At 32.0% G+C, this 26,270-nt stretch overlaps 1 protein-coding gene across 1 annotated transcript in view; it reads left to right on the plus strand.

The window, feature by feature from the left end:
• Positions 1-2,014: 2,014 nt before the first annotated feature.
• Agps (alkyldihydroxyacetonephosphate synthase) overlaps positions 2,015-26,270 on the plus strand; it is a 79,735-nt gene continuing 55,479 nt past the window's right edge. Inside the window, exons 1-2 of the mRNA XM_088240066.1 lie at positions 2,015-2,259; positions 9,887-9,973. Of these exons, the coding sequence (XP_088096192.1) occupies positions 2,072-2,259; positions 9,887-9,973 (275 nt within the window). The 5' untranslated portion in view covers positions 2,015-2,071. The remainder of the gene's footprint in view (positions 2,260-9,886; positions 9,974-26,270) is intronic.

Raw genomic sequence — 26,270 nt, forward strand, 5'->3', positions numbered from 1 at the left:
TAGGTAGTCCGTTATCTTTCTCCCGGGTTCTTGTTTTCCGGGCTCCGCCGTTTTATAATTAATTTGATAATTTCTAGTAAAATACGTTGTCATGCACTTTTCAACATTAAAATATAATTCATTATCTTTACTTCACTAAAAAAAATAAAAAATTTCATGTGCATCATTACACAGTCGTTAAGGAAAGTTGAAATAATATTTAAGATCTATAAAATTGGAAGATTTAAAGATTAACAAAAAAAGCGTCCCTAAATTTGTGCCCTGGGGTACTCCAAACCAAGTTAAAAAGTTCTCAGTTGTGTATCTTCCATATGACACAAACTGCTAACTATCGCACAAATAACTGTCAAAAAAATAGTAAAGAGTTAGAAAATCCTAGTACATATTTTCAATTTCTTGGGTAGAATCAAGCGATCCACCGAACAGGCTATCGCGAAATCATAAGATAAAATTAATGTCAACTTGTACCCTATAATCCAACGTGGTAGAAACATAGTTTGTGACTACCACTAGATAATAAATGGAAGTGTACTTATTATTTTAATTTGTAACCTTTATCAAAATATTATTATTTAACTGTAATTATAAAATAAATTTAGGCTCCTAAATCCTGCTCATTTTTTAATTTATTTCATATTCTATAAAAAATAGTAGATCAACAAAAAAGGCGTCCCTAAATTTGTGCCCTGAGGTACTCCAGACAAAGTTAAAAAGTTCTCGGATTTGTATATTCCATATGACACAAACTGCTGCTGTAGTGTAGTGTGCTCATTGCCAGTAGATGTTCAAATATGAAATTATATTAATGCCTGGGATTATTTCAAATTAATTCACATTGTGGTCAAACATTTCAACTAATGCCTACCCGTTTTGAGACGTACTCATAGTGAGTGTCCTGACGAAGAGACCTGTAGGTTTGGAAACGGCAAGACATAAATAACTTGATAAGTACTTAGTTACATACCAATATTTATTAACATTCTTTTATCACCTGGGGTGCCATTCTATTCTGAACCGCTCTTGCGGCTCGAGAAAACAGTTTTTCGTGTATTTTGTATGTAAATACGCGAGATAATACGGCCGCGAGAGCGTTTGGAATACCGCCCCTGAAGTGTAAGACTAATCGTCTCAAAAAACAATCAAAAGGTATACGCTGCTATTGAAGAACCAATGCGGTGCCTTATGCATCATCAGATGCCGATAAGGGAATGTGATGATTTGTTTTTAACTGAAAAATTGTGGTGTAGTGGTTAACGTGTTTGCTTACCATACTCGAGATCCCAGATTCGATTTACAGGGAAGGTCGAAAGTACATTTTATTAAAAGACTGGCAGTTTAAGCGTAAGACTGATCATCTAACCTCTATGTAAAAAAATAACTAAGATACGATGTATTTTATGTACAAGAAGGATGAAAGTGAATTCAATATAAATCGTTATATATAAAAAGAACTTAATTTATTACTACCATCTGTGGTCACGCTGTCAAATTAAATTCTTGCGTCGTGTGTGAGTTCTTGTAGGCAGAAATATGCAAATAATCTAATGTTTCTCGTAAAGAACACTAGGAGATTTTAATAAACGCAATTTTACCACAACATTTTTAATCTTTATCATTCGAATAATTACGATTCTTTAATTAAATAAAACACAATAAATTAAATAAATATTTTTGGAAATTTAGGGAACTTTTGATTTGATATTGGCTGGTTAAATTGATCATTGAAGATTCTTAAAATAGTGAATATGACACAACGTTTTCAGAGGGTATAAAACTAAATACGTTACAAATATCATTAATAATATTGTAGAATGATAAATAGATAACTTTTTAGAAATGAACGCATATTTTATCAAAATTTCCAACATTTTCTTTACCCTAGCGTCTAATTTCAAAAGCTTTATCGATTTTAGTTTCCTCTGTGGCCGCTAGGCGTCGGTCGTAGAGCACAAAATGGACGGAAATAGTGAAGGAGTTTCCCTGTCAATTTATATGCGCGGTGTTTGTGCGCCAGTTGAATTTTCGGCGTGTGGTTCGTCGGGCCAAGCTCCTGAAAAGCTCGATAGCAAAAATGTCAACATTTAACGCGTCCAACGGCAGTGAAAACAGCGAAATGAAACCGTCAAATAATGAAATTAGCTCTAACAGCGTCGCGAGTGGTAATTCCGACCAGAGTTACACAGTTTCCGATAAATATCCCAGGAAATTATCCCGAGGGAAGAACGCCATACAGGTTATAAGCGCGATACCGAAGAAAAGGTAAATGTTTTGTTTAATTTTGTCTGATAGTAATGGGTACAATCTATTTTTAAGCGCACGTGCGTGCGTTGCAATCGTTCATTCATGTTTTTAAAAATGTGCGCCTATTTCTGACGTGCTTACACTGGGATTAATTTAACCTCTCACAAAGCGGGAACTGCTAGAATCAATTCGCAGTTTCTTCCCACAAACATTAAATTGTATAAGTGCAGGGGTTCTCAGTATTAGAATATTGTATGTGTGGTTTTCTTAAAACAAGAAAACAGTATTGTCGATTCAAAATTATTACAAAATAGCGTTTTATCAGCCAAAATAAAATAAACCCGGTGTTCGTGTCTTGTCGTCATCTAAATACATAAAATAATTATTTGTTTTCGAAGGCCAAAAGCACTATTTTCCTAAATGTCAAATCAATAAACTCATGTCTAACTTGGAAAGGTAAAATTTAAATGATAAAAAATTCAAATATCGTTCTGTCGAAACATTTCGTTGTCCTTGTCTAAATTCTTTTGAAATAGTCAACGACCAAAATACCATGAAGAGATGTTTAACTTAGAAATTATTGTTAATTCAACCCGTTTTTACATAAATATCTAAACGTCCAACAATTTTGTCGATCATATTAATTCATGATTTTTTAAACAATATTTAGTCTGTCCAAATGCTTGTACTCAAATACTATTTTTTAATACACAAAGAGTTTTAATACAATCCTATTAAAACAGAAGTCTAGGAATTTACAGGGCTTATGACTTGTTATCATTAAAACAAATACTGGTCTGGTGTCTATTCTATGTCAATCGCATAAATCACATTGAATCAGTCCGATATCGCTTGCTTCGAAAAGTACCGTGGATGCTTGGACTAGAGAGAAGTAATTATTTTTATGCTAATAGAGTCAAAGTTAAATATTTCTTACACATAGAACTAATATTGATTCCATATATACATATGTTCGGCATACTAAATGGTATAATCGATGTTCCATCATTACTGGGATAAGTAAAATTCAATATTCCGACTCGTAGATTGAGAAACAATGAAGGACTGTTCATGGATCAGCATAGAACAAACTATGGCCTTAATTATCCAATGACCCGTCTTTGTCGTATTGTAAATCAAGACAAGATCTGGACTTTTTTGGTTTATGTTTACAGGTATTCAAACAAGCACTAAATAAATAGTCCAGATATTGTCTCGATGTCCCTTATGTTTTTCAATGCTTCTTTTTTTTTATTTTATGTTTTTAACTATTCTTTTTTGTAATATTTAAACCCTATTAATTGCATAAATGGATAATGCCCGTTAATAAATAAATAAATTCAGCATATCGCATTTCACAATAGAGTTATGGTACCGACCCTAATGTATGGGAGAAAAATATGGAATTGAAGAAATAATGATGAAAGTAGGATGAATGCTGTTGAAATGCGATCTCTCAGGTGAATGTGTGGTAAAATGATGTATGATAGGTGCACCGATTTCAAGTTCTATGCACTATGTAAGGCTGAGACAAGCATTACCGACAAAATCAAGAAAGGGGCGCTGCGTTGGTTTGGACATGTAGAGCGAATGGACAGCGAAAACGGCTATAATGATCTACGACGCGAATGTTAATGGGTGCAGAAAATTAGGATGACAAATAAAGACATGGCACGATCAAATCTGACAAATACTTGAAGATGGACATGTCAAGATTAGGAATAATCGGCGTGCGTGCATGAGAAGATGTATGAATGTGTAGGAAGCGAGGTCTGTATGCAAAGTGATGTAGTGATGTAGCGTTCTATAATCTCTGCCTATTCCTACGGGGAAGCGGCGTGATGGTTTGTTGTTGTTGTTGTTGTTCATCTCGATCACCTGCTACAGGAAAGTAAGATGATCTGTCTTACGATTCAGGAGCCAGTCCAGAGACGGTAAAATATTGCAGTGTAAATCCACCTTTTAAATAAATATTTCATATTGAACCTCCCAGGAATCGAACCCAGGGTCTTAATGATGGTAGGCTAGCACGCAAACAACTGCACTTATAGGCAGACAAAATGTTACATTTCGATATAATAATAATAATAATAATAATAGAAATCTTTACAAACTATATACTTTGTGAAAACCAAATGCCGCCTATATAACGCCTGCATAATACCTATTCTCCTCTACGGATGCGCATTGTGGCACCTCACTAGAGCCCAAAACAGCAAAATTCTGAGTTTTGAAATTAGGTGTTTCAGAAGAATCTTGTGTGTCGGTGGTTTGAATTTGTGAAGAATGAAGTAATAAGAGAATGGACGCAGCAAACTCCGATGACAGCTGTCACTAAGCGGAGGCGATACGGTTGGCTTGTCCAAGTGCTGCGGATGCCTCCCGAGAGACTTAACCACGCTTGCCTACTTTACAAGGCATCAGGTTCTCAACGTCCTGGACGTCCACTGCTGACTGTTCGTCGGCAGTTCGTGTCAGAACTACGGGACGCGAATCTGACTCGGGAGTATGCACAAGAACTGACAGTCGACAGAGATGCTTGGAGGATCTTTGTGAACACCATATAATCACCTCTTCATTCATAATCGGCCTCCGTGGTGTAGTGGTCAAGACGCTAGACTCACGCACGAAAGGTTCCGGGTTCGATTCCCGGTGAGAACACAATAATTAAAAATGTAATTTTTCTCAAGCCTGGGTGCTCTGTGATGTAATTCCCCACTGTAATTAGGCCTCCTGGCCTGTTGTGGTGCAAAAAAAAAAAAAAAAAAAATGTTAAAAAAATGTAAAATGTAAAATAATTCATTTAACCATTAAATCAAATGCAATTTTCCACTCTCACTTTCCTTCAATCATCCTTTACCACTCCTTATCAATTTCCTTCTTTTCCTTTCCACTATCTCCTTGTTTTGTCCATATTTATCTTATTTTAATAAATAGTATATTTATTATTTATATAGTTTGAACTTCAAGCCGTCGTCGCTTTATTACAGTATTATTTAGTGAATACATATAATTGGATGGCAGGCCCTACTATGAATACATGTTATATAGTTTTTTTCTTAAAAATATTCATTGAACCTGTACATCTGTTTGTATTCGAAATAAATAAAATAAAATAAAATATGCTCCAATTAGGGAGCGGACATGGAATAATGAAACGAAGTATAAAGAAAAACTTGTATATTATTTATTTAATAAGCTCAGAGGGCTTTTACATTATAGGTACAAAGTTAAAATTCAACCGTTTCTTGGTATAATATGATATGTTTTGGTATTCTAAATGTGTGTCTAATAAACAGTTTTCAACAATCCCGGAGCCGTGTAAACGCGTGATTATATAACCACGCGTTGTGTCCCGGTCCCGTGTTCGCACGTGATTTACTAGCTGTTCAAAAAAGTGCATTTTATTGACATCTAGTACTTTTTCACTGCTGGTAAACTACGTGAAAACACGGGACCGGGACGCAATGCGTGGTTATTATAATCACGTGTTTACACGGCTCCGGGAAACAAAGCACAAAAAAAGGAGTGAGACGCTGTAGGTATATGTGCGAACATTGCAATGTGGCTCTCCATAAAGGCCAATATTGGCAAAACTATCATACAAAAATGACTTATTAAATTGTTTGTAATAAATATGAGACGTAAGAATTGATTTATGGTAGAATTTTCATAATTATGTCACGTTTAAGAAACCCTTCACAAAGCATGAAATTTCACAAAAATGGGCCGGGCACAGGGTAAATTCTATGTGTATTCGGCCGGTACTCAAAGTGTTAATAACAAATTACAGTAAACATAAAATACGACATAAAAGTACTGGGGTGGCGATTTATAATTTGGGTGGTAGAATCGTTGATCTGTGTTTATTATACGTGGAAAGAAAAGTGCGGTGCGCGCACGTTGTACTGAACAAACTGCATAAAACAATGATTCAACTAAATTTAAATCGAAAATAGGTAATTATCTGAAAAAAGGCCATTTATATCATTTTTTGTATGAAAGGTGATCCCCTTACATTTTTCCTCATAAGATAGGCAAAGAGAGATATATTTTTTTAAATAATGTCATGAAATTCTATGATCATGATTTATATTATACTACAATATTATATATTTGAAAATAACCGGGAATCATCATTCACCAATACTTACGTATTAATTTCATTAATATATCATTCATTACATACTTATGTACGATAGATAAGCAGTTTTTCAACAATCAACCGATGGTAACCTAAGTGAGGAAACAAACAATAAATTAATTATAATATGTTTTCCTTTTATTTGTATTAAATATTGTTCTATGGAAAATTAGGAAATGTATAGAAATCAGTAGAATTTTGATAGAATTCGGTAGATAGGTAGACTGCTCCCAAAATCGGTAGATCTACCGAAAAATCTGTAGTAATGGCAACGCTGCCAATATGAATTATTCCAGATAAAACATTCACAGGGGAATGTGTCAACTTTCCAATTAAATATTGCATGCGTTGAGAATCGTTTAGCGTATCACTTAAATGTATATTTGTTTTGAACGATTCGTAAAATATTGACTAGTTTTCTAATGATCCATAAAAAAGGAATGTTCATGGCGGGTAATTTTATATATTTTTTGCAATTATTGTTTGTGGTTTACGCACTAAGTGTACAATTTCCTTGAATTCTGAATTACGGCATATAATTCGTCAAATACATTTAAGATGTCGAAATTGGGAAAAAAAACAGAATTTAATTCCATTTGCATGTCATTCAAATTTTTTACAATTTTCATGAACTTATGCCTCAATTCTTGTAACAGTAATGAATTTGCAAAAAAAATATTATTGTCTAGATCGTCTGATCTAGTTTTTAGTCACTATGCTGTCATATTTATTCTGTGTACTAGTGAAATATGAAGCTTTTTCGGCTTCAAGTATTTTTTTTATTTAAAAATGTATTATTATTAACCCTTACGGATTATAACATTCATTTTACAATAATAACATACAACTTATTATTCATACTTTGTTGTTGATAGTAATATTATTTACATCTTTTGAAAAGAGTCCTTTATTTAGTTTTGTCTGGTAGTTTACTGTATAATTTCAGTCCCTGATTTATTTTCATTTTCATTATTCATTCATTATTCCCTTTCCACGCCTAATGGTGCATAGGGCACGGCATTGGTACACCAATCGCAGCGTATCTTGATCATTTTTGTTACATGAAGGTCCAGTCTGGGGACTATGAAATATTCTAGTGTAAAAATACCCTTTTAAATAATATTTCATATCAACCATGTCGAGAATCAAACCCGAGACTTCTTGCGTGGTAGACAAATGCGCTGACCATTACACCACGAGGCCGACAATTTATTAGTTAATTTAATTTTTCTTCCTCATATATGACGCAGACGTATTGTTTTTCGCCATTATTTTTTAACATAAAATTAGCGAATATACGAATTAACTATAATTTGCCAATATAAAAAATGAAAAAACTGAAGTGTAATAATCCGATTTTAAACACTTTCCATATATTATGCGTGGTTTATATTTAATATTACATTGTATTTTAAATTGTTGATATACGTTTTTACTGACATCTATGAATAATTCACCATATAAATAATGTATTTTGGTAAATTCAATGAAGAAGTTAAGTGATTGTTTTTTTAAATTTTTTATTTGTTAATAGACTATTAAACTAAGCCAAACAAAATTATTTTGGTCGTATTATCAGCGCCATGATTTTTTCAAGTTTTGTATTTCAGAAATAACTCCACGTGTGACGTCAGAGGTTGTTCTCTGTTAGTTCTTCCGATTGGTTCGTTTACGGGTAAGCCAATCGGATATCCTTACCGCGCGCAAGAAAACATTTTTTGTGTCCAATTTCCCGTAGGGCTAAAGTGCCTCACTATAAATAGCACTAGAGGGCTCAAATAAATAAATAGTTTTAAGTATAATTTGCGGTGTACTTTCAATATTAGTAATAATAATAATATTAATATTAATAATAGCATGAATTATGTCTTCGTTTTGACAGGCGCCGTGGCGCAGTTGGTTAGACAGCCATCTGTGAAACTGGCGTCGCGGGTTCGATTCCCGCCAGTTGCAAGAAAAAAATCCAAGAAAGATTTTTATCTCAATTGGTCTGGGTGTTGTGGTAAAACGGAAAAATATTATATTTCAACCGAAATACAATATTTAAAAAGAAATATATTTGATAACAATACCTACTATTTTATTGAATCGTGTATTCAAACCCAAATTTACTTAATTTTATCTATTTAAATATAAAATCAAACTTAGTAAATATTTTGTTTCTTTTAAAACAAATCAACAATAGATCAAATAAAATTAAAAAAAACACTGATTCAATATCCAGGCTTGAATGAAACCATAAAATGAGGTGGCGATTTATAATTTGGGTGGTATTATTTGGTTGAATCGTTTATTTGTGTAAGAAAAGTAAAATGGGCGAAGATGGTAGATGTGGATAAAAACAGTTTGTGGACAAACAAACTACAGCAAACAAAAATCCTACCTTTGGGAAGTCAGGAAAGGGGGGATCAGGGACAGGAATTCGGATGCTAAATTCTCCTAGTTCTTTCTTCCGGGTAGTGTTTCGGGTTGTCGGTGATTGCAGAACTTAACGCTTTCATTAAACGATGGCGGGGATAAATATATATCCATGAATGCGGCGGCGGTCGGAAGATCAAAAGGTGTGCGAATGCGGACAGAAAAATGTTAAAACATGCGGTTGTGAGTAGATTAATATGCAGAGACGAAAAAACAAGATTGTTAATGTTGGTTGCCATAGAAAATTGTTCTTCTAGCAACCGTAGCTACCCATAAACATAGAGACGGGGAGAATAAATGAACCAACCAAGTAGGAAGGTACACAATTTAATGTGTTTGGAAAATTATAACAGTTTTAGGTAAAAAAAAAAAAATAAACAGTAGGTATTATTTAAGTGTATGTTAGTATTTTTTTATTTTCTTTTTATTTTCTTTTATTCAGGAAACATACAGTACAGTTACAAAGTATAATATTTTACACAATTGGACTTAATTCTAATGGACCAGTGAAGTTTCCATATTAAAAAGCAATTAAATGTAAGGTTAATTATGAAAGTATAAAAAAGAGAAGGAAAAAGAAAACATAAATGAAAGTTGTTTAAATATTAAAATTTAAGTGAAAAAAAAATATTTTAAGGTTTGTAGTTTGTAGTGAGTATTTACAAATGGAAATAATATTAAAAATGAAGAAAATTTGTAAGAGTAATTAAGAATTAAGAATGGAAATAAAGAATGAAAAACATGCTCAGATGTAAAAATTAGTATGTAAAATAAAAAAGTTAACGTGAATTTTAAGACATTCGAATAATGTTTTAAAGTCATTTTGATTTTATCGCCGTTGGCATTTTCAATCTAAAAACTTACATTGGAAAACGAAATATATCATATCAATTTTACCGTACTCATAATACAATAAAATAAAACCGCGGAATTATTGCCCCTGGAAATTTCTCCATCTCTTATTTCTATATATAAGTAAAGTGTAAAGTTAAAAAATAAATTATTCCGTATAAAAAATTGAACCCAGAACTCTTCCATGGTAGCCTAACGCGCTGATTACAACAATATATTTGTTTTTTCCAGACAAGATCTTCTGAAATGGAACGGATGGGGATATAAAGATTCACAATTTGTTGTGAATAACCAAACTATTCGTTTTACGGGAGATAGGTAAGTGTTTTAAACAAATTATTACTTTTTGTTTTTGTTTTAAATTATATAAATGTTCCAATCTCTCCGCCTACCTTTACGGGAAAATTGCCTGTTGATTCTTATTATTATTCTTAGATGAGGGGGTAAGTGCTATGCAAGCTCCTGACTTCACTGCGACCTGTGAAAACCTGGGTAAGCGGGTGGGGCTTTCAATGATCACGGAGCTTTTATTAGTTCTTTTTTGTACCTATTGTACGGAGTGTTAAATATACCAAGACTATTAAAATTCTTGGTAAAATTTTCACATACACGAGGGATCATAGAATGTTTTCGATGATTTCTTTTAATGTTAGGAATATAGAAAAGTTCAGACAATCTAGTTGGTCTGGAGGGGACACGGTAAGCATAATTAGTTCTGGGGAGTTAAATTCGTTATTTACGATTTTGTAAAGCAGGGTCTGATCGAAGATATCTCTTCTGTGTGTTAATTCATCGAGGTTATGAAATTTTAAAGAAGCTATATAATTTGGGAAATTCGAATGAAATTTGTATTCTATTTGATTCAGAGTTTTTGTTTAACACTCTCAATTCTATTAATATTCTATTTATAAACAGGGGACCAGATAGCAGAGCAATATTTAAGAAGTAGGCGTACGTATTTCATGTATAGCATTAATGTATCTAAGTTTTAAAAAGATTTACACATTTATATTGTTTATATAGGTCTATGTATTGTTTATAAATCAAAGCCCCAATCGATGTATTTACTTATTGCGCCTTGATGTATGCAATCAGTGAAACAAATAAATTATTGAGACGATCAATAAACAACTGAAGACACGAATGGATGAAGGCGTTCTGTAAAAACGCAAATTTTGAAAAATGTGTTTTTTTGCATAAATTGCAATTGTATGTACAGCCTTAAAGTAATAACACGCCACTGGCTGAGTCGCCCATACGGAGAAAAGCCATTCTATGATTACGACAGGCGCCTTGGCGCAGTTGGTAAGACAGCTAACCGTGAAACTAGCTTCGTGGGTTCAATTCCCGCCAGTTGCAAGAAAAATGGAAGGAAACCTTTTTTTCAATTAGTCTGGGTGTTGTGGTATATTTTTCATAACTTTCTTCCATATCCTATTTCCCACCTGCTGACAAGCCGCTGACGAAGAGGCTTAGAGGTTTATTCCTTTGAATAAAAATTAAAATACTAATTACGACGCTAGCTACATATTACAGCGATACAACGGGCCGTAGGTACTCGGGTCGAGAATTGCAAGCGAAAACCGAAACCGTCCATTACACGTTTGTTGTTAAACAAACCTAACTAAAAACAAAACCAAAATTTTGGAACGCTTTTATTTTATGCAATCAAGCTAAAGGGCTTCTCTAGTGAATTATTACTCTGAACGCACAGCCCTCTCATATCGCAACTTTAGGACGGAAACGATTTAACTTAAAAAAAGCTTAAAATGCATAAAATTTTATCAAACAAATTTATATAAAATATAAAAAAAATTATCTTCAATTTTATCTACAGAGTAAAATTAAGTTTTCTGTATAAAAAGCATAACGTACATTTTACATTTTTTCTTTTAAACATGTTCAATTATAGGTTACCGACGAAGATACTTTAAATGTTCATGCAAATACATTAATTTTCGTCCACATCCACGATATTTATCGAGTTTTTTTAAAGGCAGTCGAAGATAACTCTTATTTATGTTTAAAGCATTAACTATAAGTCAAATTTTATAACTAATGTTAGTAAATATTAGTATATAACCACTTACAGTAGTGTATATATTAGTCATGTAGTGCACGTGTAATGAGTGTCATGACGAAGAGACGGGTACGTCTCGAAACCGGTCGACTTAAAAAGTCGGTAAGTGGTTACATACTATTATTTACTAACATTAGAAGATAACTCTGTTATCTTCCCATTGTAATCGGGGCCCTGGTCGCAAAAATAATTTTATTGCACAATTGTTTTACATTACTCGCCATGGTATTTGAAACTTACAAATGTACTTTAGAGCAATAAACCTTGGGTTTGCCATATGACTATGGCATAAGATGAGTAGTGATAGTCTGACAAATCCGTTATACATAATTAAAAAGTGACACCTTACGATGTTATTAAATTAATTATAGATATTTTTATGATCTGTCTGTATAAATACCATAGCACACAGAGTTTAATAAAATATAACACTATTGTACTGAAAGTCATAAATGTTTATATTGTTTTTTCGCACCACGCACTAAAGTTTTTATTATCATCACCGTCACCTATTGGTGCATAGAGCACTGCATTGGTACGTCAATTGCAGCCTATCTCATTCATCTTTCTTACATGGAAGGTAAGGTGATCTGCCTTACGCTATAGGTGCCAGTACAAGACGGCGGCCTCCGTAGTGTAGTGGTCAAGACGCTTGACTCACGCACGGAAGGTTCCGGGTTCGATTCCCGGTGGGAACACAAAAATTAAAAATGTGATTTTTCTCAAGCCTGGGTGCTCTGTGATGTAATTCACCACTGTAATTAGGCCTCCTGGCCTGTTGTGGTGCAAAAAAAAAATGTAAAAGAAAAATGAAATATTTAAATGTTTAACCAGTATTTTGTTTCCACCCTATCAGGAATCGAACCTAGGAACTCAAGCGTGGTAGGTGATCACGCCAACCGCTGCACGAATATGTGGACTTTTCTCCACTTAGTTGCATTTTTCCGAACTTTTAACTGAGAACAACCATCGAGTCAAAAACACTTGTTTTTCGATTTGGGTTTTATTTTACATTACTGTATTTTTATCTGCCCGGACAAAGAATATAATATTTTATTCAAAGGACAAAATAATGTGAGGAAATCAAAATAATAAAGTAATTTAAAAATTAGAAAACTTAAAAAATCATAGCGCTCATAATACGATACATCAATTATATAATAAAAAAAATTTGGCCTAATCGGCAATGTTTGACAGGCTGAATTAAGTTATTTAGATGTAAATTCGTTGCAACAGAGAAGAAAAACGCTTTTGAGAAGAGAATATGGAGTTCTAGGCATTTCCAGGCCTATGACCCACTTAAAGTGGCCACTTAAACCAGCCAATGACAGGCCATAAGCCTTGTCAATGCCTAGAATTACATATTCCCTTCTCAAAAGGGTTTTCCTCTCAATTGCAACAATTTTTCGGCTTAGTTTGATGATATTTTGTTAATTATCTCTGTTTATTAAGTTAGTCTTCTTCGTTTATTCTCAAATTTAAAAACAATTAAAAAAAATATATTTATATTTATAATATATAAGTGTCCTCAGCACGGGTAACCCCAGTGAGGTCACATTATTTTTATTATTGTTTATAGTTTGTAAGAGTAAAATATGAATAAATAAATAAATAAAAAATATCATATATTAACAAATAAAAAAAACCACTGGACTTCCTTAACGGGTTTCTTTTTATACTGATTACAAAAATGTAAAATAAGCAATGAGTTTACTTCACATTCAAAATAATGACAGTTCCCGTCGCTTGTAATAGGCTGATATAGTGTGCCCTAAAAATTGAATTACGTAAAATGTTTAGATAAGATATAATTTTATACGCCGATCATTTTGTTTGCAAGAGTAGTAAATCTGGCCTCTGATTTTATTTACTTAAAAAATTTGCTATGCATGTGTGTCTGTTCAACACTAGAAAGTACGGTATGTTGACATGTGTGCAAACCAGGGCCGCGATTATAAACGGCTATCTTCATCGGTATGTACTGAGACGGTATAAAATAATATCTTTATTTATGTACGAAAGTGTGTATAATAAAAATTCAAAGTATCTTCGTCGGTAACCGGTAATTTAACATGTTCAGAAAAAAAATATTATTAAATTATTAAAAAATCTTTTTTATACAGAAAACTTAATTATACTTTGTAGATAAAATTGAAGATAAATTTTAACTTTCCATCAGAATACGCACCTAGGGCCCCGAGTACAATGGGAAGAGAGTTATCTTCAACTGTCTATAACGAAAAAACAATATTTGTGTACGAAAATGAGTATATTAGCATAAACATTTCAAGTATCTTCGTCGGTGACCTGCAATTAAACATGTTTAGAAGAACATTGTATGCATATTCTGCTTTTCATACAGAAAACTTAATTTTGCGTTGTAGATAAAATTAGAGATAAATGTTAACTTCCCATTGTAATCGGGGCCCAGGGCCTCGATTATGATGGGAAGATAAGGACGTCATATCTTCACCGTGACTGCATAGTTGAAGATAAAATCTCTCTAGTGATTATGAAGATACACTATCGACCCCCTACCTTCAAGCTTTGGGTTAGTACATCGATATGAAACAAGGGGAAGCGTTCGTTACGGTACACATATCTACGCACTAAAATGACATAGTTTCAGTATGTCACAGTTGAAGATATAACTCTTCTGACCGATCACGAATAAACACTACCGATCCCCCCCCACCATCAAGTTTTGATGTAAGTACATCGGTGTGTATCGACGGATCTTGAACCCCTCGATACGCTTATCAACTTGTTAAAAGTGACAACAATGTTGTTCCACCTAGCAATTTTTCCTTTTATTATGATTTACTTAATTTTTTTATTATTCTGCTGAGGTTGGCACTTTTTTCCTTATTTAAAATATGAAAGAGAAATAAGTAAATTTTTAAGTCGAATTAAATTTTGACATAATTATCAGTTTTGAAAACGAGCGGCTAGATGCAGTGCTAAGACTAGCTAGATGCTGCCCTATTAACACTTCTTCTTCGTTTTTTATGGCTTTTTCAGCTAACAAGAGCATCTAGCCGTAAAGTGTTGCCACTGTAAAAAATAAATCTGTTTTACTATCTTTTTGAATGTGCGTTTTGAGACGTTAAAGGAGCCGGCCCTGTAATCGTTAAGCATACCGTATTAGTAATTGTCAAAAATCATATAAAAATCACGTTAAAACGAGCATTTTTTGGTTCATTTGGGATTTATTAGAGTTTATAATCGCTTTGAAGTGGGCGATTTTTTATCACAGAAGCCTATTTAAAATATAATTGAAAACTATTTTTGATGTTAATGAAGTAAGGAACGCGGACTAAATTTTCAGGGTCATTCGTCGGTTCTATTGTATGACTATCATATGACGTCGAGATGACAAGTCGGTAGAACATACCGACGTAGATACAGATAGTACAGAAGTTTAGTTCGATATGTACAGATGAAGATAGCGTTCGTAATCGAAGCCCATTATGCGAGTGTACGTGTGAGCTGAGAGTGTGTAGACTGTAGAGCGTATATGGAGAGTCTTCAAATATTGCACGGTCGAGAGATAACACAACACTGATGTAACTTTGACAGGAAAACACCTTGTTCTATACTAAATAAATATAAATGTATACTTATGCACAAAATACAGCACAGCATGGACAAAATTTTTATTATAAGTGTATTATGAACGGGCGCATGATCACAATTTCAGTACTAACTTGGGATCGCAATTTGTTTTTTAAAAAAAGATTAATCAATATATTACAACAGAGATAAAAAACATTTTGTTCAATTAAATTTATTACTATTATTTATTTATGTATTTATTCATACAAATACACATGTACTTGTAGGAGGTATGGTAGGTGGTGATAGCGGGGTGGTCCGCTGTCATTCTAGTGAAAATAAACATATTTGTGCGAGTAACCGTGGATAGCTTTGCTGTCGCTTCCTGCTGTGCCGCCTGCGGGTGCGATACCCTGCCAATACTACACCATACAAATACAACTTGCATCTATCTTGGTACAGGTTTACCTCCATAGATAGCTGCAACAAAAAATTAAAATTGGGAGATATACATAGCACATTGTACTCTACTATAAGGGTTTATATACACGATTTTTCAGGGCCAGACCGTGAAACTTCAGAGGAACATTCCGCATGGTAAGCTTAAAAAAAAATCAATTTTTTTTTCCAAAAAGTCTTTTTTTTTATGATTTCAAAATGTAGTAAATCCTTGATTTCTCGGACAAGCAGTCCCTCCAAAAAAATCCCACCCCATTCCTACCCAGCCGCTTCACTTGTCCACGTCTGGTGCGTATCGATTCGTTAGTCAAATACGTTTTTATCTCATTTTTTTGTAAGGGAGGGGTGGGGGTTTGCGGAAGGGATGCTGGTCCGAGAGAATAAAGTTTTACAAAAACATATTAAAAAAATAATAATAATAAAATGAGTTTTTGAAAAAACTTTAAAGAGATTTTTTTAAAGCTTACCGTGAGGAATTTTCCTCTGCAGTTTCGCGGTCTGGCCCTGAAAAACCGTGTATAAATATTTTTTAATGTACATATCGTATTAATATTATTTTCGCTATGTAAATGTGTTTTTTTTCTTTAAATGTCTAATAAAAAATATTATTATATTAACTATAATTGACAGGTCATAAACCCTGTAGATGCCTAGACTTCTATACTATCGTATCTTAAATGTTCTTCATCTGTGTTGTAATATGTTAATATAAACAGCTCCCCAGGGAGTTGAATCCAGTCCTTGTCAAACTTGGATTTTTTGGACAAACTCAAAATATTGTTGATAAATCCACCTGGTCCATGAAGAAGTATAGAAATTGAAAAAATAAGATTTTCAGGCGTTGCCTAGTATGTAGGTGAAATAATTCAATTAGATGAATCTCACCCGCATAAATAAAGGTTTCAGCTCTTTAACTTCACAAACATCAACAGATGAAAGAATTGAAGGAATATAGATGTTCGAATATGGGCAGAATGGTGAATGTTAGTCAGTGTGACAGCCATTGACAGGTCATAAGCCCTGTAGATGCCTAGACTTCTATATTATCTTATTTTAAATGTTCTTCATCTGTGTTGTAATATTTTAATATCAATAATAGGTTGGGGAAAAAGTAATTTCGTATTTTTCGCTTTATTTCAATGCAAAAAAGAGTTGCAATCGTCTGATTTAAGTCAATTATATAAATATAGTTGGATAATTTATAAAGCGCCATTTTTGTGAAAATCACCTCAAGGGCGCTGTACAATTAATAAATATCCCAGTACGTCTTGCAGCTACAGAGCGCATAGACAGTTAGAAATTTAGCTCCCATTTACACATTTTAAAAATTGACAAATAAATTTAGTGTATTAATGATACTAAAAAAAATAAAAAAATAATATGGATAATAAAAAGGAGTAAGATTACAACACGTCTTGCAGCTACTAAGCGCATAGACGATTGGAATTCTAGACCGCCGTTCTATGCGCCGTTCTGTTCGATATCTTGTTGCCAACGAGAATTCAACAACCGATGCTCTTAAATATATTAAACCTTGTTGAATGCACTGAACAAGTCGGTAAATAAATAAATAAACAAAAGTTATGTTTTGGAAATCGCAAAATCTTGTTTCCTTAAAATTTCATTCAATGTGACTAATGACCCTAAATCTAAATCATTTGAATAAATCCGTAGCACGTGACAACAAAATAAATTATTTTAATTAAATTACAAATTTAAAAGCTTCAATTAAATTAACTTAACAATAGAATCACCATGTAAAGCGCCCTTGAGGTATTTTATTACGAAAATGGCGCTATATAAGTTATCCACAATAAATAAATAAGACCCATTGCGACGGGGCGTTTCTCCATTAAGGTCCAGATATTTATATTAATTAATATTTGCTCATAACTTTGCATGAGTTTTTTTTTTCGTTTTTGTCTACATCTAATTATGCCTATTGCATACTTTGAATAGGATTTTAGCTTTGATATTTGTGGTCTTTGAATAATTACCATAACTTGTGATGGTTACATGTTTACATAGACAATTAATTGACATTCACACAACTTCGCGGTACATGAATATATTGAACGGCGGGCACCGCAAGGGTTAAGAAACACGTGATATGTAAATCTTTTGATAACTAAAATGTTTACCAACAATATTTTGAGTTTGTCCAAATTTTTGTAGACAAGGACTGGATTCAACTCCCTGGGGAGCTGTTTATATTAACATATTACAACAGAGATGAAGAACATTTAACAAACTCAAAATATTATTGATAAATTACCTGGTCCATGAAGAAGCATAGAAATCGAAAAAATAATATTTTCAGGCGTTGCCTAGTCTAGTATGTAGGTGAAATAATTCAATTTGATGAATCTCACCCGCATAAATAAAGGTTTCAGCTCTTTAACTTCACAAACATCAACAGATGAAAGAATTGAAGGAATATAGATGTTCGAATATAGGCAGAATGGTGAATGTTACACAGTGTTCATCTGTTGATGTTTGTGAAGTTAAGAGCTGAAACCTTTATTCTATGAGGGTGAGATTCATCAAATTGTAATATTGCCACTAACCATCCATTGACTAGGCTAAGCCCTGAGAATGATTATTTTTTCGATTTCTATGTTCTTCATACAGGTAATTTTAAATACATTTTTGTCATAGGTTTAAGAAGATAATTAAACAGAGATAATAGCACTTTTGCGAAATTAGTGAATTATGATACAAAGTCGTTGGAACAATGGGCTTCTTTCCCCCCTCTGGCAACTACACGTGGACCGGACCATCTTTGAGGAGTTTGCACGTGTGCGATACTGCGACAGTGGCTAGTGACTACCCAAAATCTATGAAAGCTACCCTTCGGATATTTTGTATGTTATGTTATTCATTGTTGGATTCAAAACTTACATTTCACCAAAACGCTAAGATGGTAATAAATAAGATTGCAAAAAAATATCAATTTTGGGAAGGATCAGAAGATTTATTGATAAAGACTCTTGCAAAACTATTTACAAAGCAATTATTGAACCACACGTTAACTACTGTAGTAGCATTTTATTTTTATCAAACAAAGAAAACATAGATAAACTAACTGTATTACAAAATAAAGCCTTTAGAATCATTTTGAAAAAAAAAAACAGATACACGAGGGTAAAGTCGATGGTAAATGAAATGAAATTATTAACATATAAACAAAGAATATTTTACAATACAATGATATTTGTTCATAAAATTATAAACTCTAATAAAAAACCGAAATTTGGAAAAAAATTGATCGGAACCAGCATGAAACACGATCACAATACTAGAGAAAAGAACAAAATTAGACTTCCATTTAGGAAAAAGGCAAAGTCACAAAATTCAATTTTATTTAAAGCAATTAAAAAGTATTACGAAATGGAAAAAAATATTTATGAAGAAAAAAACATATCGAAATTTAAAATAATGGTCAAGACATATGTGATAAACAATTTATAAATTAAATACATTTGCAATGTTATTATTAGAACACACATAACAATATGTATGATATGTGTGCCCTACTTTAAGATTTAAATAAAAAAATAGTTTTGAAATGGTTTATCTGTTTAGTTTTTAATTGTTTACTTTTTAGCACGAACGCTTTACAAATTTACTATTATGCTCAATGTTTGTTTTTGTAAATTTATTGAAAATTTTAAGTTGCCAGAATTTCACTCGTCCATGCACTTTGTAGCTGCAAGACGATTAGTAATCTAGCTTCAATGGGTGAATGTTATCAACTATCAAATATCCTAATTTAGTAAATGAGGTCTAGAATTCCAACCGTCCATGCGCTCAGTAGTTGCAAGACTTGTTGTAATTTAACTTCTATTTTTATATATTTGTTTTTTTTTTTTTTTAAATATCACTAAATCTCTAAACATTTTTGTCAAATAAAAAATGTAAATAGAGGCTAGATTTTTTATGGTCTATGCGCTCTGTATCTGCGAGACGTGCTGTAATCTAGCTCCTGTATATCATAATTGGAGACGTAGAACAAGAACCCCAACCGTCCATGCGCTCTGTAGCTGCAAGACGTGGTGAAATATTTATTTATTGTACAGCGCCCTTGAGGTGATTTTCACAAAAACGGCGCTATATAAATTATCCAAATATATATGTATATATATATATATATATTAAATCTAAACAACATTTGGAATGTTTTTGACTTTAACAAATGATAAACAATGAATACATAAGTTTTTGTTTATATTACAAACAAGAATCTATTTATGTATTAGACCAGTTTTAATGATTTTAAAAAAAAACATTATTTTAGAGATTTTTCTAGAGATGTGGGTGTTTTCTGCAAATTGAGAAATGCTTTTTTGTGATCGATACCATTTTCAGAAAGTGATTAATACAGTTTTTTGTACGAAAGCGGTCTGGCTGTTTTTAGCAGAACATAGAATTGACCTTCCTGCACCCGATAACATCAATATTTTATTTTTTCAAAATTGTGGACTGGCTGCTTTCTCCATAACTACGTTCAATCGCGGATCAATTATTTATTTATAATTGACTTAATAATCGGATCGATTATGCCGATTTGCTGGCTGTAATAAATCTAAATATTCCCCTTCGTCGCACTAGACATACTACGTTACTGAGCAAGGACAAATGCAACACCAGCGGCGCTATTCTAAACCGCTCTCGCGGCCGTAGAAAACACTTTTATCTCGCGTATTTTGTATCGGCCGCGAGAGCGGTTCAGAATACCACCCCAGTAACTCAATCACAAAAAACTATCGATGTGCTAATAAGCGACGTGATAACAATTGTATAAATATCGTATTCGCGATCACAATGGAACATCCGTGAACAACTTATATTAAATAACAAAATATTTACGATTGCCGGTCCTCCAACTATCGCTATGAAAAAAATATGAAGATGCGTTAGGCCAGTGGTCTGAAAACTCATTGGTCAAAAGAGACAAAGATCAGCTTTACGACGATCTTTTCGTATTAAACTGTTTCCTTTTAAAAGCCAACGCACCTCATTATGAAGCGAAGCTCTCCGTTTTCACTCTGTTATTGAGTAAACATTCTTTAAATTAGCGATGTAAAGAAGATTCAACGACAAAAGGGAAATATTACTTTTTTTTTTACATGCTTAAAGTAATAAAGCTCTATGAAATACCGTCCAGCACAAAAAATATTTTTTTTTACTTATTGGTAGCATAAAAAACATTTTTAAATATGTAATTTCAATTTATTTTCACTGCGATCTTACATGTTTAGTACTTGATACAACAGATAAAATTAAATATCTTGGTGTATACATAGACCAAAACTTCAAATGGAAAGACCACATCAGTGAACTAGTTAAACGAATTAGAAAATGTATATACATATTTATTATATTAAGGAATATTTTTTAAATCAATCATTTAAAAATAGCTTATTACTCAATTGTACAATCTTTGTTACCATATGGTATTGTAGGATGAGGTGGTGGCCAATATATTAAACCCTCTTAAAATAGTACAAAGACTAATTATTAAAGTAATTTTAAAGAAACTCTCAACATTCAATACGGAAATTATATATTAAATATTTAAGGTTCATACAGTAGACACTCTTTATAAAATAAATTTTACTATACAAATATTTATTTTTATAAAAAGAAAAAATAAAAGTATTTGAAATGAATAAGTCACTCAGATACCAATATAATATTAAAATTCCTAAATTCCTAAATTCCATACAAGTCATGGTCAAAATAGCTTTGTCTTCAAAGGTGTAAAAAATTACAATAATCTTCCTAATGAACTAAAAACTATAAAAAATAATATATCAATAAATAAATTTAAAGTTAATCTAAAGAAATTTTTTGAACTCGTGTAAAAACAACATTAAATTTTAATTAGTATGAATGTATTATTGTTTTTTGTTTTTTTTTTTTATATATCCTATGTTTTTCTTTTTCTTTTCATGTACTCGTATTTAAAATTATATAAACTCTTATAAATAAACAACTAAAACAGTGTAAGTCACTCTCCAAGCACAAGAGTTAGTCTCTTTTTTTGGAGAGTTACAGTAATTACATTTACTAGATGTGTAAAAGTAGATATGTTTAGAATTTTACAAAAACATGTGCTTTTTATGAAATTTATGAAAAATAAAAAATAATTTTTAATTCCCGCAAAAATAGTCATTCCATTCGCCACGCCCCTAATATGTCACGTTTCATGTTTATTTATTTCTGACCATTCAAATTTGTTTAGAACATTGTCACGAATCTTGACGTTTTTTACATTTATGTATGAAAACATTTCTCCGCAATATCCATATTGATTTTGAAAATACAATTGATTATTCTACATCCATTTCATATATTTTTATCAGTATTCGTAGTATGTGATATTTCCCTATTCAGGGAGAAAATATGTTTATATGGAGAAAGGTGAGACCGCGTTAAATCGATAAATTTATTTATTTATTTATTCACACTCTTTATCAAAAAACAATTCCATGTTCACTTTCCCCAGCTAACAAGGGTACATACCCCGTTCCAAGCTAGGCAATTACATTTTAATATATTATAATAGTTAACAAATTAATATAGAGCACAGACAAACAAAATATAAACTTATTCGTATACACATTTTGATTCATATACATGCAGACATACACATATATATAAATATACACATATATACACATGTACATACACACATACGTACATACACCCATGCGCATACACATACATACATTCATAAAAACATAGACAATTTATTTATGCGAAACTTCATGGTTGTCATCCATAAATATATATATTTTTTAAATTGTTCCTTATTTTTTATATTTTATTTTTGACATCCAGTAAGGTTCTCCAATCCGTGGCATGCATCAACTTTTCTGACTCCCTACGACCAATGTCATGAAAAAGCGAGGTCAACACCTTCCATAACTTGACAACACTCCCGTCTTTCCACGATTCTGGCAAAAGGTTATGGACCTTTTTGCCTACGTTATAGTGTTGTCTCGATGCCAGAATAGTGTTGACCCCTTCACTTAGTATCAGATCCCTATTAGAGTATCTTGTATTATGGTTGTGGTTGACGCTTGGGTAAATGTCTCTCTTTATGTGTGTAACCACTACTGTTCTCAATATATACTGTTGAATAATATTCAGTACTCTGAATTCTTTGAAGAGCAAGTCACTTGGATAACGAAATGTTTTTTTTTAAATGACTCGGATTAAAGATTTCTGTGCTAATTGCTACAGGTTCAAGGGCGGTTTTTGTGCAAGCTCCCCAACCAATTAGACCGTAAGTCAACACAGAATTTGCCAGTGCATGGTATAGGTGTTTCAAGTCCGGGAGTTTAAGTATATTTCTAAGTATATTGAGATAAGTATTTTAAAAAAAATGGTCTACTGTAGTATTGTATTACAATGTACGCATTTTTCTATCTAGGTTTGCATTTTTTATAACCTTTTTGATTGTATTTTATCTGCAAACATTTTAATACAAGGTTACATATTATTGAATGTACCTAGATGATAATATATCGTCATGAGTTTGCGATTTCAGCTAACAAACCGAACGAACGGTGATAAAAGTTTATCGTGCATTTGACATTTTTATGAAGGCTTGATAGGTGTCTTATGTATTTCTATAATTTTATCTTACATTAAATCATCTCGGGTAATATTTTTACAGCTCACCTAAATATATAAATATGCACATATAATTTTATTTTATTGTATACTCGTATAATGTATTGTATTTATTTTGTTGACAAACATCTAACATTGCAAACATGTGACAATTGTATTTTCAATAAATTTTCTGGTCTTCAAAAATGTTCATGAACATTTTTTTTTTATTTATTTTTTTATTTATTTAGTATTTCACAGTTTTAAAATTCACAGGGTTTATTTGTTTCAGGTCCCGACTAACTAGGAAATTCCTGTGTTTAGGAAGGACCTTTTTTTTTTCATGTGTTTTTTTTATTTTTAATTTTATTAAATGATGCTTAGTAAATTCAAATAATAATAATAACATTAGAAAAAAATCAATATAAATATAAATTAGAAAACATGCAAATAATAATAATAAAAATTGAATCAGAAAAATACATTAGAAGATATGCCATTAATAGTAAATAAATGAGACACAATTATTATAAATTATAAAACATACCGATAATAAAAAAATTGAACCACAAATACACATTATAAAATATAAAATTAGTAATAAAGAAATTAAACAAAAATATAAATTGGAAAACATACCGATAATAATAAAAATTGAATTTATTTCAACAGAGAGGGAAAAAGTTTTCGAGAAGAAATTTGGAAGTCTAGGCATTTACAGGGCTTATGACCTGTCATTGGCTGGTTTAAGTGGCCACTTTACACACTGTGTAACATTCACCATTCTGCCCATGTTTGAACATCCACATTTCCTCAACTCTTCCATCTGTTGACTTTTGTGAAGTGAAAGAGCTGAAACCTTTATCACGTGGGTGAGATTCATCCGGCTGAACCAAATCACCTACTAGGCAACGCCTGGAAACAATTTTCCAATTTTTATACTTCTTCTTTTACCAGGTAGTAATTCAACAATGTTTGATTATGTCCAAATGCTTGCAGACTGGCTGGATTTCCTCCCTAGGGAGTTGTTCATATTTAAATTTATTTCAACAGAGAGGGAAAAAGTTTTCGAGAAGAAATTTGGAAGTCTAGGCATTTACAGGGCTTATGACCTGTCATTGGCTGGTTTAAGTGGCCACTTTACACACTGTGTAACATTCACCATTCTGCCCATGTTTGAACATCCACATTTCCTCAACTCTTCCATCTGTTGACTTTTGTGAAGTGAAAGAGCTGAAACCTTTATCACGTGGGTGAGATTCATCCGGCTGAACCAAATCACCTACTAGGCAACGCCTGGAAACAATTTTCCATTTTTTATACTTCTTCTTTCTTCTCGAAAACTTTTTCCCTCTCTGTTGAAATAAATTTAAATATGAACAACTCCCTAGGGAGGAAATCCAGCCAGTCTGCAAGCATTTGGACATAATCAAACATTGATAAAAATTGAAGCTTAAATACAAATTTGAAAATATATCGTTAGTAATTAAAAATTGAAGAACAAAAATAAATTACAGAATATACCATTTATAATTTTTTTTAAAATAAGATATGTGTAAAATACTAGAATTAAAAAGAAAAAAAAACATATGTAAATGAATAAACATAGAAAGCAAAAATAAAATATATATATAAAAACAATAAGAGATTTTTTTCAATTAAAAGCAACACAATTTTTACATAAACAATGGGTACTTAAAAAATAACTCTGCGATGAAAATAATTCCGGCTTCGTGATGTAATGGTCAGCGCGTCTGCCTACCATGCAAAAGGTATCAGGTCGATTCCCGATATGGTTTTTTTTTTTTTTTTTTAAATAGAAAACATATTATACATAATTATATACAATATTCTCAAGGAGTTTAAAAAAAAAACTCATTTAGGGACATACAGATAGCAAATTTATTTAAAGACGTTTTTATATTTTAAACTATAATATTATTTACAAAAGCAGAAAAATTAAAATTATGATATACTACAAATTAAAAAGGGTATGAAAAATACTTAAAAATTACAAAATAAACATAATAGTAGGCATGGAAATAAACTCAAAATGATGTATACATTATGCAATCTGGGAAAGAAAATATAAAAAGTTTAAAAATTACGTATACAAGCTAAAAAAGTATTAAAAAAACACAAATAACATTTCAATAGTATTAAAAATTACATAGACAAGCAAAAACGGTAAAATATTAAAAGTTATATGTTCAAGATGCGCATTCTCTGGATAAACCAACATTATTTATTCAAAGTACTTCTGGAAAAAAAAATCTTCAATTCGCACGTCCTGTTTCTATATTTTGAAATGGGTACTTTAAATTTTTGTGGCAATTTATTAAACTCCTTGAAACCTATGTATTGTAAAGATCTAGTACCAAACTTTGTAGACTTCACAGATCCAATATAAATATTATTTTTTGATCGAGTACTGTACTGATGGATGTCTCTAATGAAATATATATTTAAAAAGGGTGTTTTCACACTAGAATATGAGTAAGACTGACTATCTTACCTTCATGTAACAAAAATGAACAAGATACGCCACGATTGATGAACCAAACAGTGCCCTGTACACCATTATGTTCGGAAAGGGAATGATGATGAAAAATAAATTTAGCAACATAGACTGAATTTTTTTAGGTAAGGGATTATGGTAATAAATAAATCAACCACCCGGTTTAATAAATCACAGTGCTTAACGTTTGTTGCGCATAATAAGGACGCAGAATCTAAACTAGAACGAAACAAATCTTTCCGACAAAAATTAAAAGGATTCTTGTTAAAACCGTATGAAAAAGAGTAGTGGGTATTATATTATTGTATTTGGGCGCGCGCAGAATTTAAGTAAAAATTTACATGAAATATTATCGATAAGTAAATTTACAACGTTTTTTT

This window comes from Micrasema longulum, unplaced genomic scaffold (assembly GCF_059751315.1).
Source record: "Micrasema longulum isolate JH-2025_06_02 unplaced genomic scaffold, ASM5975131v1 h1tg002337l, whole genome shotgun sequence".
In the NCBI taxonomy this organism is placed as follows: domain Eukaryota; kingdom Metazoa; phylum Arthropoda; class Insecta; order Trichoptera; family Brachycentridae; genus Micrasema; species Micrasema longulum.